Below are 13,125 nucleotides of genomic sequence, written 5' to 3'. Positions count from 1 at the left end.
CACGTTCATCTGTACACTTCCTCTTATTCTTATTGTGCCTATTCGTATGTACAGGTAAACTGGACAGGCCAACCAATGGCATGCTCCACATGTTTTTATGGGAGAGGAAAAAATAATTCCCACAGAAAAGTTCAAAGAAATACCAGAAAGGCTATCTTAGGGAACTAGGGCTGTCCACTGTGAAGCAACAGACGTCTTCTGAGGTTTCGAAACGCCTAGGTTTCTGCCGTGCTGTGAAAGGCTTCATGACTTCAGCATTAAGAGCTTTTAATATCATAAGACCAACAGTAGCATCAATGAGTGACAATGTTCCATATGAGCTGCATGAATACACACTGCTGGTTGGATCAGAGGTGTGTGGAGTCCCTTTGTGTGTATGTATTTTAAAACAAAAAGCAATAACAACAAAAAGCTATTGACACTACACTGAAATAAAATTTAAAAAAAAGAAAAGAGAATATTTAGCGAAAAGAGGGTTTTAAATCACTAGATCAAGGTATAAAAGTAGCATAAAAATGGTCTCCTTATCCTTATAATTTGAATGAATTACTAAACATGGAATAGCTTTACCCTGCAGGTTTTGTCCAGCTGCATTAAGAGTAAAGTCCAACTAAGCTTAAGTTCCCGTGGTTCTTTAGGGACCAGTCTGTGACGGAATGTTCCGGTATGGACGATGTTAGGAGTGCCTGGAGTGGTGCTGTGGTCAGTACGTTTTGTGTTACCAAGGCCTAATTGGTGTCTTTGACTTTCTGGATTTCCTGTTAGTTGAAAGGAGACAAGAAAACAAGGAAGGCAAATTCATTACTAAAAGGATTTTAGGTTCAGTCCTTGCTCTCAAAGTAAGTCTCAAAGCTTTAGGTCACAGTAAAAAAAAAAAAAAAAAATCAAATACATTCAACCTAAATTTTTCTGTGATTACACGACTCAATAGTGTAACGGATTTATATAAGTGTTATTAGGTCCTTATATAGTGATTTGTATTTGTATTGTGTTTGCACTGAGGCAGAGCTGAGAAATGAGTAAAGTTAATGCAAACAAATCTTATTTATTGTGAATCCCTGTGGGCTGAAGAGGGTGTGTGTGTGGGTGTGTGTGTGTGTGTGTGTGTGTACCCCTAAAGACAACTGTTTGACAACTCAAATGGACAGTAAAGTTGGGGGGTGTCCCTTTTGTGTTTATCCTCTCTTTTTTGTGTGGATGTCACTGTGCTTCTCAGCAGGCAAGTTTCATGGCATCTTGCTCTCTTATCCAAATGAATAAACGATCACTATCATTTGTCTCAATACTACACTCTTACCTCCAGAAGGGCTTCTTTCAGTTTCCCATACGCTGCCTCAAGGTCGTCGTTAACAATGACAACATCGAACAGGCCAGTTTCCTTACCTAGTGCATTCAAAGAAAATGCTCCAGTCAAAACAAAACAAATAAAAAAAACCCACATATAATGAACACTTTTGGGGGAAAAAAAAATCTGTACTTGAAAACAGTAAATCAATTCCACACAGACTTTGGGTCTATTTTAGTCTTTTTGGGGGGGTGGGGGTTGGGAATATGCTTACTGAGCTCCATGTCCACACGAGCAGCTTGTAAACGTTTCTGTAAACTCTCTTCAGACTCTGTTTTTCTGTCCCGTAAGCGTTTCTCCTACAGGAAACACACAACGGTGTCATGTCAGTGAAGGGGTACCTCAAACCCTTGGTTTGTTATATGTTATAAAAATACAGACATTAATTTTAAAGAGAGTGTGCGTGATACTAAGTGTTCATTCAGAAACGTGAAAGAATCAAAAAAGAAGAAAATAATATGCATGTAATCTGTTGGATAGGCGGAGTAAGGGAAGAGTCAAATCTCTTCACTTTAGTCTTTAGTTCCTACCAGCTCTTCTATCGATGGAGGCTGGATGAAGACATAGATGGGGTTGAGGTCTGTTCTCTTAATGTTCTTCACCCCCTGCATGTCAATGTCCAGGATACAGATCAGGTTTTTAGCCTGAACATCCTGGACAGCAGCTTTGCTGTTAAACACAACACCATCAATGACACAACACCTTTTCAGTCAGTTAAATCAGATTCAACAGTCTAATTAAACAGTAAAACCTGTTAGAACCTCTTCTAAAAAATCAAACAGAAAAAAAAAACCCATACAAAACCAAAGTGCTAATAATTCCATACAATGCATCATAAGCTTCAGCTATGGCACTGACACTGAGAGTACCATCAGTCGCCAGCAGGGGGAGTTATTACCTTGTTCCATACATGTTCCCTGAAAATTCTGCATGCTCAATAAACTCCCCTCTGTCAATGCCTGATTGCATCACCTCCCTGGTCACATAGTGATAATCTACAACAAAAGGGGGAAAACAACAGAATTTCAAAAGATGAAAATAGGATACTTTTTTTCAAGAATGTATCTTTACTGTATGGTCTGGATAGTTCTACATGCCAACCTTTGCCATTCACCTCTCCTGGACGGGGGTTGCGTGTTGTATCTGTTGGAGAGAAGAGGATTCTGGGTTATACTTTAGTGTACTGGGGCAACACATCAGCAGGAACAGAAGTGTTAACCCATCAGTGTCTTGTTTGGAACATTCCAGAGCTAGTTCTACGAGTAAACATAATCACAGTCGACTCTTGTGACTGCACAGTTACCAATGTGTCATCAAAAATTGGTTGGTAAAATACTGCCAGTTGTACCTACTACAGCTCACTTATCTTTAGAAAAGGGTAACACCCTTGAATAACGTCTGCCCAAACTCTCAATATAACACACGCGACTGCAGAATGAGTGAAACTGAAAATGAATGAGTTGAAGAGGAAATTCACTGTTTGTGCTATTTCAGTATTCAGTAACCTTTTTTTGCAATTTAGATACCGTTCAGCACATAATACATAATTATAATGTTTAATATAAATAACCAGTGCATTCGCTGTTGGTCACACTTCTAATCTTGCATCACACATGGATTTGCTCCACATTATCTTTTACAACACCAATTCTAGTAATTGGGAAAGTGTGTAAAACAATATAAGGCAATCAGTGACTATTCTATGTCAGTGTTAAATGGCAGTTTGAGGGCTGAAGCTGTTCATAGCAATTGTGAAGCACTCACGGGAGACGCTGAAACCGAAGACGCCGTCAAACTCTTTGAGGAGTCTTTTGAGGAAGGTACTTTTGCCCGCCCCTGAGGGCCCACTCAGCACCACAGGCCTCGGTCCTGCCATCACTGCCCCGCCCGGACCGCAGAGAGATCAGGGGAGGAGAGAGAGAAGAGGGCAGGGGACAGAGGGAAAAAAAAAGAGGTATCATGTAAATAAAGCAGCTAACACATGGATGTGATCATGTGACCGTGAAAAGAAAAATACAAAGCCTTGCACTTCAAGTATATGCTGCTAAAAACTAATTTTTTTTTTTAAGAGAATAACTGTATCTGAATGAGAACTAAATAGATCTATTCAATATAGGGACAATATGCATAACAAAACGTTCAAAAATGAGGGGCGAGAAAGTGTTATTTTGGGGTCTCTAAGTGGGCCTCAGGTTATTTAGAGAATTGCAATCAGTGGCCTTTGACTGGGGCATGTTCAGACAGCACCCAATCAACACCCATGGGTTCATTATCACTCGCTGCCATGGAAGAAAACTCACTCCACACCACTGATTGGAGAGCACTTGTTTGTCCTCATTAACGAGCATCTCACTCCTGTCATAGTAACACAGGACTTCACACACAAAGGCAATAAAAAGAAAATAATAACAACAAATCTCCAAAAATAAGACCAGGCTCTGTTTTTCCAGTTTAACAGACCACAAGAATGTTCCTTCTCAGTCTGTCCAACTCTCTTTCATAATCTCCTTTGCTTGCTTTGGTCGCATTAAACCATTTTGCACCAGGACACCAGTCACTACTTCACACCCCATCCTGTAGACCTGCTCCCTGTATTCATTTACACCCCATCCTGTAGACCTGCTCCCTGTATTATTTAAGAACTATTTGTCCTTGCAAAAGGATTTAAACAATGACTGCCATGTGCTTTTTTTTTTTTTTTACTTTCAGAAAGTAGATTTTCCTCCCTCTGCGACGGGTACTACTCGGCACTTATCTTTGTGATACTTTATGTGAGGAGGTACACTGATTATAGGGATATAGACCCATTTGTATCTGTCTGTAGTTCACTCTCTTACTTTCCTTTAACGCGTCTTGCTCTTGTATCTGGTCTAATACAGAAGTTAACAACAGCACTTAAGCCACAGACAGCTCTTCAGCGTTTGGTTTGTATTCCGCCTCTCTGCAAGATCGCTTTGGATAAATGTGACTGCTAAATGAATAAATGGAAAATTTAAGATAAAGCAAATGTATATTTCCTTACCTTCCCGCACGATGGGTGTATGAGGAAGAACAAACCACTCAATAGACAAATGGGGATATGTATATGTATGTTTTCCACCAATCAGCTTGCTGCATGAGAAACCTGTTTGGCAGCCTATGCAGCCAGTATGTTTTGTGATATTGCAGATACCATGTCTTAGTCCCAGCCAATCACACAGCCTCAGCAGACAGGTTGTGTCTGTTGCTATTCCCTCTCAACCGGAGGGCGTAACATGGGCTGATCTCCTTGATTTACCTGTAATAAATACACACAGTCCAACCTGCAGACATGCATGCTGGATTTCTGCTCAGTCACTAACCAAATCTGCAGTCCCTGCGTTTCGACTCCGCTACGTGAAGACTCCATTTTTCTAGGTGACCAGGTAGTCAGGTGTGGTAAGCGCTTGAAAGGAACCACCACGCGGCTCAGTGTCTGAGGGTTTTTTCACGGACAGGTTTGGGAAACACTACATGACGCGGACTTGAGAACTTTCACCAAATGCGCCAGTAACAGTCTCGTACTCGACCATTTCTCAGTGCTAAGGGGCAGAGCAAAGAAGAAATGGCTGTATTCAATACTGTTCTCTTCTCAAATGGACACAAGAGAAAGAGGTCTATGGGGGCGGGACTTACAGCAACTCTGCCGAATGCTCCTTTGGTGTCAAAAACCTCACACAATGCCTTCTGTAAAATCAGCAAAGCTCTGATTGTACTAATGATTTGGAACTGAGTGGCAGACAGGAATCTGCTCTATTGCTCAGTTCAAAAAGGATGCCAAACCAGTAGTGACAGACTTTGGACTCTTTTGCTAGTATATGTGGGAACAAACCGGTAATACTTGGCTTTCCACCTAATCAAATGTCTCTAAAAAAATTTTAGAAAATCAATAGAGGATATTACAGGCCATTTGTTCATGCCATTGCTTTAGTGTAGTTCACAAAAATTATTGCAGCTGACATCGTAAATTAGCGGTGTTTTTGTTTATATTTCATCTAACGTGACAGAGAGAGGGCACACTGCAAATTCATCAGTGGAAAGTGAAACCTGAGAGTGTTTATATGACTGGTCTAGATCATGGGGGGATTTCAGAAAGCAGGTTTAGTGAAAACTCAGAGTTAGTTAACTCAGAAAGTAGTAAACTTCCTAACAGAAGAGCTCTATGGCTTTGTTTTGCTAGGAGAATGAAGCCATAGGGCTCTTCTATTAGGAGGTTTACTACTTTCTCTGAGTTAACTAACTCTGGGTTTCCACTAAACCTGCTTTTTGAAATACCCCCCCATGATAAACAACATAACCTACAGGAACATACGGGACATAAACAAACAGACAAACATATAAACAGACAAACATATAAATACACTTGATGTTAATTCAGCGCTGAGAAACCTGCTGCGTGCAAGAGCTGGCTGACATCAGAGTAATCAACCACTACTGCGACAAATTAGTGTACACAGATCCCTGTGGTCAAAACAAAACCACTTCTCAATCAGTTAGCTTGAATCTCTGTCGCTTCATCCCATTTAAAGCCCTTATCATCATTAGATCCTCAAATGAACATCTATGATCATGACTGAAATAATAAAAAAGCAAAAAGCGGGATAGCAAAAAAGTTCTGGTCCAAGCATAATGTAACATTATTATTTTGCCAAGGTTTTTGGAAGTAATTGATACCTATAAATCTAATCATCTTTCTTGACTTGAGTAGTCTGACAACAGCATGAGCAGGGAGGATTTCTCTGTCATTGGTTGTGGTGGAAAGGGGATGGTGCATATTGTGTGAGGGGAGCTTTCTCTGTTACAGCTGCATGTGACAGAGGCTTTTGACTGTGTCAGTGGTAGAAATCCTCACAGCTCCTTTTCCACGTCAAAGTCAGTGCTATGTGACCTGAGCAGCCATAATGCCCCATGTGAATGGACAGGCTAACTGTTAGTGCTGAAAAGATATCACAGGCCGTTATGTCACATGTGGAAAGATGGAAAACTGCATGCTGTCCGTAGATGTTTGGACTTATTTTCCAGTGGTAAAAACTGGAATCGAAAGTATGTATCTGTTTATTGGACGTGTATCCAGTCCCGAGTTACTGTAATGGAATGCCCCAAATATGGGCGTACTTTAAACAAGCTCGTGACTAAAGCATATTTAATATCTTTTATAGAGGAGAGATCAGATCCACATACCAATAGGTCATTGACCTCTGTCTGACATTGACTTTGATCCTGTCATTATAAACCACTGAGGGTTACTAACATCTCTTGGTCCTCCAGTAAATTGCAATCTGTTTTTCAACCTCCTTCACTGTCTGAAATGGTGAATGATTGAGACAGAGAAAGACTAGACACAGAATGAAAATCACATGGAAACAAAGACAAAAAAACTTCGCGTGCGTAACCTGACATCTGAGTTTTAATAGGAAGCATCTGCTACCCTGACATGTGATCAATATCTACATGTGACCCACCTTTCATCATGTGAGATTACTTACTTCTTTATTAGATTAATCTAATGTGCTGTGAAACGAGGTCTAATTCCATGTTAGATGAATGCGATCTAGACACTACTAAACCTATATGGATTATTATTAAATCTATATAAAGTACGGATACATTATAGATATATTTATAAAGCAAAAACGTCAATGTCAAGGCCAACAGACAAGTGACATTCATTAAATGTACCGTGTTTAATATGTGAGATTGCAAACTGAACGATTTGAATTTGTTCACAGTTAGACCATCTAAACCACTTAAGTGCACAGTCTGTACATCCACGGCCTATATGCGACAATTCAATCGCTCTTTGAGGAGTTGATGCGTCTGTTCCCTTGGCTACATTCGGTTCACTGAGAAACGGACAAGACGCTAGGACACCTTATTTTCAAAGTCAAATGTTAAATCAGACAAACAGGGAATAATGGCAGGAAAGCACCTCTACGAAACAAACATGGGAGGCTCAACAAACTAAAGACATTCAGAATTTCTCCTCGCCAGACAGTATATTATAAGGATGGTATCGGTCACCGGGCGATGCAACCCGCGCAGCGTAATGGACACCTCACCTACTCCTGTAACTCACATCAGCCAAGTCAGTATATCGTTCCATCTTACCTGAGAAAAACCTGGAGAAAAACCTCACATACATCGGGATGGAATGTGGAGAAGGACTTGGAAAACGTCTCCAACGTTTCTACTCCGTCAAGTAACTGCCTTCCGTGTGAGAGCCATTAGTGGATGTTCACGCACGTCATCACGAGGAGCCAAAACAAAACCGGGTTCACCCACAAACGTCTAAGAGCTGCGCGCGTCTTACAAAAGTATACGACGTCTGGATTTACCACTACCTGTATTACGAGACAAACAGATGCGTTTCATATCTGTCCAGTACTGTAGCTCGCTGCCACAATAACAAGCCGTAGCCTCTGTTCCAGGATAGTCATTTTAGGAGCAATTTTTTCTGTAAACTGTACACTGGTGAATTAATATTATGAAACATGTTCTATACGGAATTCCTGAAAATATTTACAGATAACCACTTAACACCGACTTTATACAGCTGAACGGACATTTACGGAACATCTACCGTTTGCGTAGTTCTTACGCTAGCTAACCTAGCTCACTAAGCGAAGGCCTCGAAGAGATAACACACGTGTTAAGCCTCCTAGCAAACTGAAAAAAAACCTCAAGTTAATTAACAGATCAAGCCTGAAAGACACAATGTTTGGGTCGTCCAGATCTGGAGGAGTAAGGGGAGGTCAAGATCAGTTCCGCTGGGATGATGTTAAGACCGACAAACACCGTGAAAACTACTTGGGTAAGTGAAATGACTAGCGAGTTAACTAGGAAGACAGCCCGGGCAACTGCATCTCAACTCCTCACAACCTTATAGTTCTCCGCTTTGTCAATTGGTTGGTAAAATGTGGCTTCATATACTAAACAAGACGTTAATGTTACTTGTAACATAGTTAATAGTTACTAAAAGACAATCTAACCAACATGGACACTCAGGTTGAATGTACAAACTATCCATATCCTAGATTAGCGAACAAAGTAAGTACGCTGGCTAACGTAAAATACACCACGAGACGGCCAATATTAAGCTAAGGAAGTCATTTCAGATACCACTTTGACCTATCACAAAATGGTGCCAATTTACATATTTACTTCTATTTTGTTCGCCTGTGTGCCAACTCAGCTTTCTCGCCAGTCAAGTCCACGAAGCGTTTATCTTGATGAGGGTACCGTTACGTGTTTTTCTAGGAGACGTGGACGAAGCGATTTCGCTTCTGGCCGTTAAATTTGTGAACTTACCCTTTCCCTTTGTGTCGTCTCTCATCACATTGCCTTTTAGTTTCCCCTATATATTATGTCTATTTGACGCCAATACTCTGTCGGTATTACGGAAATTGCCAGTTAGTTTAGTGTACCACTGGCATGCAGTAGCTAACGCTCTCCACACTGCTGCCAAGGAGAGTCACGCTGTTTTTGTAGCGCAAGGATGTCGAATTACGCTACTGGCGCATCAAAGGCTCCTTTTATTGGCAGAATCACACTAGCAGTTTTAGATTTCACGAACTCTGTCATTCATTCAATTTTAAAGTCAAGTATTCTCACCTTCTTCCGTGTTTCCACTGGACAGATTTAACTTAATCAGCATTTGTATCTGAGGACATGCCCCTTTTTATTCAGTGCGTACGTGTAATAATCTTTACAGGAAATTCGCTCATGGCACCCGTTGGTCGGTGGCAGAAGGGGAAAGACCTAACCTGGTATGCCAAAGGGAAAAACAGCGGTGCGTCCCTGTCAAAGGAGCAGGAGCTCGCGGCGGTGCGCGAGGCAGAGCATGAAGCTATGATGGCAGCCCTGTGAGTTGAAATTTTATGCGAAGAAAAAATGACGTGGAAACTTCGAATAATGGCAAAATATAATGTCAGCAGTAATGATCACGACTTGTATTTATCTAAAATTGCTTGATTTTTCCCTTTCAGATTTTTACGAATAAATAAAATGTTTTTGCCAATTTTAGGGGGCACAAGAGTGTCAAGAGACAACCGACTGGACTTACGAAAGAGGTATCTCTCTTTGCCTGCTGTATTCTGACATTCCATCTAACACCATTTGCGTTATTGCTCTCTGCCTGTCTTTTCTCTGAGGTAATTCAGGTTTTCCATGTTCATTTTCTAGGACTTGGCGGACGTGTGCAGGAGAGAGGGTGGTGGAGATGAACGTGATGTGGACAGGGTGTCTGGCTTAGGAAGCTCCAGGTATGCAAAATGGACAAATTCAGACAGTCTTCTTCACTAATGTAACACATGAGCTGCAAAATATCCTTCTGCCACCTTTTGAATGATCATATCTGGCTTTTTGTTTATCTTTTCTTTTTAGGCTGTAGGTACCAGTCATTAGCTGTTTAAAATGTAATCTGAGTAAAAATAATTGTTTTATGTTTTTAGTGCAGGAACAAGGAAAATGGTTCTGTCCCAGCAAGAAAAAGAAGCTGTTAAACTGGGCCTGCCGGTCTTTACGGTAAATATTCCCAGAATCCTGAAAGTGTCTGTAAATGTATACACAGAGAATCAAGCTGTAATCTGGTAGTGGATGAATCATTGTTGATGGATTTATACTGTATACTGATTATACTGATGTATACTATTACATGCTAACTAAAATGACTGTATTCTGCCTTTCATTTTCACAGCACCACAAATCTGACGGCCCTCCCGTCGCAACCATTAAAAAGACTTTAGAGGACATACAGAAAGAAGACATAGAGAAAAGGTAGAGAATACACACCATTTGACCAAAAGTAATGGGTTGCAAGAGTTTATCAGAAGAGTGTCATAAATTAAAAATAAAACCGCGGGATTTTTGCATGTTTTAATTATTGTCTTTTTTGTAATATTTGGTATAAAGCTGACAGTGTTGTGCTCCACACTCCTTCAAAGTGTTAGGGAGATTAACACTCATTAGAACCATCTTGACGTTTCTCGCAGATTTTGAAATCTGAGGAATCCAAACTATTTTCTGTTTGGATTCCTTGGGATGTTCTTTTCAAACAGTGTTCACAGTTGTTGATCATTTGAGTAAACTGCTGTTATTTAGTACTCACTCAGTGGTTGGCTGTATTCATTTTTATATGCTTTATATTTATTTTTCATCCCCAGACATGAAAGCCACAAGAAAAGCAAGAAGGAAAAAAAGAACAAAAAGGAGAAAAAGAAGAAAAAGGAAAAGAAGAAACATCGGAAAAGAGAGTACTCCTCAGATTCGGAGTCAGACAGTGACAGTAAAAGGTACGTGGTCTTCACTCTTTCTTCAGTTGTAGTCAAAAATGAAAGTGATGATGCATCAGTCCATTTGCCTGTTTTCTCCACTTGGGGGCACTAAATTCCCATTTCATGAAGGTTTTGGTTTGACCTTAGAATTTCCCAAGAGCTGCCTGTCAAGCAGAACTTCTTGATTTTTCATAGTCTACGTCAGGAACATCAAGAATTTAAATGGGAAGATATGGTTCTGTATCATCAAACTTCATTCTTCTTTTGAATCATTTATATAATCATCATTAGTAACCTATAATCATTTAAAAATGGATAATCAACCCTCTTCTTCCAAAGCCCCAGTCTTTGCCACAGTCTGTCTCAGCAACCTGACTCAGCATTCGTCAGATTGCCTGGATTTGACTCACTGGTCTTGACTCAGTAGACTTGACTCCTTATGCTGTGTAATAGCAGTAGGTTTGAGAACTAATGTCTGAGCTGTAGATTTAAAAAAAAAGTCAGACTGTGCAGCTGTTGCATAAGTTTGCCATGGATTTCTTTTGTGTAGAGCACTGTGTCCAGACATCAGATTATGTTCAGTGTCCAGTCATCAGAAACTGGTGTTATCCAGTGTTCGTCATGGTGTGCTGTTACCTATTCTTTTTTTGGTATTCACAGTCTCTATCCCAGAGACAGTGGATAGGTGGCGCTGTGCACCTTTAAAACGAATTCAAATATAAAGAATAAAGCACATGTGGAAGACTGTCCTTGAAAGCGTGTCTCCCATCCCATGTGACTAATTCAGAGTGATGTTTGCCATTTTCTGTGGTAAGTGCACTCTGTGGGCACACTTACCTCACTGTCTTAGCATAGTATTTCTCCATCCAGCCCTCAGGAACAACACCTCTCTCAAAGTCCTGGTCTGCCTCATTTCACCTCTGGCTCATCAGAGTCCTAGTTCTACAATAATTCCATCATTTAGAATTTTCTGGGAAGAGTTTAGGTGCAGAAAAATTAAATACCAGGAATGCCAGATGAATGGTTTGAGCGATAATATCAAAGAACAAAGTGACATTGTGTCAAAATCTGGAGAGTTTCCTGGCTGAGTATATTATCAGTGCTGGTGGGTGCTTGATGTGAGACAATGCTATTGTTCACTCCAACTACGTGAAAAACAGGGAAACAGAACCTAATTTCAACCTGATTACATCACATCACATATAATAATCAAATATGAATATATCCATCCACACCATAGATACCTTTTATTTATATTTATATATATATATATATATATATATATATATATATATATATATATATATATATATATATATATATATACACACACACACACTGTGTAATATTTGTACAGTAATCGTATATGAGCACATCCATACCATAGATGCCATATGTACAATAACCATATATACATATATTCATGGCGTTATCAGCCACTAATATTTGTATTTGGGCATGTGTTTGTGTTCCCCAGACGTAGAAGAGAGCAGAGGGACCAGTGCAGTCCTAATCCATCATGGAGCAGTCAGAGTGGAGCCAGGGGCTGTGACAGCCATTCAAAGGCCAAGCGCCGCTCCCCCTCCCCACCAGTCCAGCGCCCCCGTCGCAGGCACGACACTGACTCGTCGTCCGACGGGGGGTCCCGTGACCCGGGCCATGCTGCCCGCCGAAGGTCTCCCCATGCAGTGGCCACACAAGGCCACCGGCGGCGACATGACACAGATTCAGACGACTGACTCCTCCCACCCCCCCCCCCACCTGCACCAGCACCAAATGCCCAACGCTGTGGACTTTACCCTCGAAAAAAAGACCCCAACCTGAGTGGAGTGACACTTTAGTGGATTCTTCCACCTCAGTTAGATGGACTTACACCTGGGTTCAGATTAATGCACAGAGCTGGTTTGCACTATGAAAAAAAAACCCTGCTGTGGTTAGGATTAGGGTTAGTAAGTCCACATTGTGAAGAGAGATCAGGGGGGCATTGTAAGAGTTTTAGAAATTGTTTAGTTATTTAGCAATCAAAAGAGCGACGCTGTCTGATCAGTGTTTCCTTCACTATGCTCTCACTTTTGTATATAATCTGAAATAAATGAACTGTTTTTTTTATGTGTACATATTACTGAAGACACTGGCTTTGTAACCTGTTTCATACAGACCAACCCGGCTGTGTGCATACACAGGCCTCAGACGGCTATGTTTAATGTGACATTCACAGATTTAGTCTCCAATACCCTTTTATTCATCCCTCATTCAGTCTTCTTCTTCTTCATTTTCTCAATCAACTTAGCTCTCTTCTTTTTTTCCCCCTCTCTTTTTATTTTTTTCCTTTCCAGGGTGTTGTTCTCTGACTGTTGAGGCACCATTGGAATGTACTCCAGTAGCCATTAAGGCAGTGGAGTGTTTGCATTTGTGTTTGAATTGCGTTGAAAAGGAAGCATGGTGTGTGGGGTGGGGGTTTTAGGGGCAATCTGTTGGCTGGCACCTGAG

The 13,125-nt window shown here is 40.8% G+C and overlaps 2 protein-coding genes across 3 annotated transcripts; one reads left to right on the top strand and one right to left on the bottom strand.

The window, feature by feature from the left end:
- Positions 1-460: 460 nt before the first annotated feature.
- Positions 461-8,705, bottom strand: guk1a (guanylate kinase 1a). Of its 2 annotated transcripts, none has more exons than XM_030773092.1 (8): positions 8,672-8,705; positions 3,110-3,223; positions 2,447-2,488; positions 2,244-2,340; positions 1,876-2,014; positions 1,560-1,644; positions 1,298-1,383; positions 461-758 (listed from the first exon to the last, which is right to left on the bottom strand). In XM_030773092.1, the coding sequence occupies exons 1-8, from the start codon at positions 8,694-8,696 to the stop codon at positions 729-731; spliced, it is 618 nt and encodes a 205-aa protein (XP_030628952.1). In that variant the 5' UTR covers positions 8,697-8,705; the 3' UTR covers positions 461-728. The 2 variants fall into 2 exon arrangements, with proteins under 2 accessions (XP_030628952.1, XP_030628953.1); XM_030773093.1 differs by lacking the exon at positions 8,672-8,705 and adding an exon at positions 7,472-7,505.
- Positions 8,041-12,409, top strand: c5h1orf35 (chromosome 5 C1orf35 homolog). The gene is made up of 8 exons (XM_030773091.1): positions 8,041-8,174; positions 9,075-9,225; positions 9,387-9,432; positions 9,545-9,624; positions 9,814-9,886; positions 10,059-10,138; positions 10,525-10,653; positions 12,113-12,409. The coding sequence occupies exons 1-8, from the start codon at positions 8,078-8,080 to the stop codon at positions 12,372-12,374; spliced, it is 918 nt and encodes a 305-aa protein (XP_030628951.1). The 5' UTR covers positions 8,041-8,077; the 3' UTR covers positions 12,375-12,409.
- The last annotated feature ends 716 nt before the right edge of the window (positions 12,410-13,125 follow it).

This window comes from Chanos chanos, chromosome 5, assembly GCF_902362185.1.
Source record: "Chanos chanos chromosome 5, fChaCha1.1, whole genome shotgun sequence".
NCBI classification, from domain to species: domain Eukaryota; kingdom Metazoa; phylum Chordata; class Actinopteri; order Gonorynchiformes; family Chanidae; genus Chanos; species Chanos chanos.
This window is presented reverse-complemented; position numbering and strand designations above follow the sequence as displayed.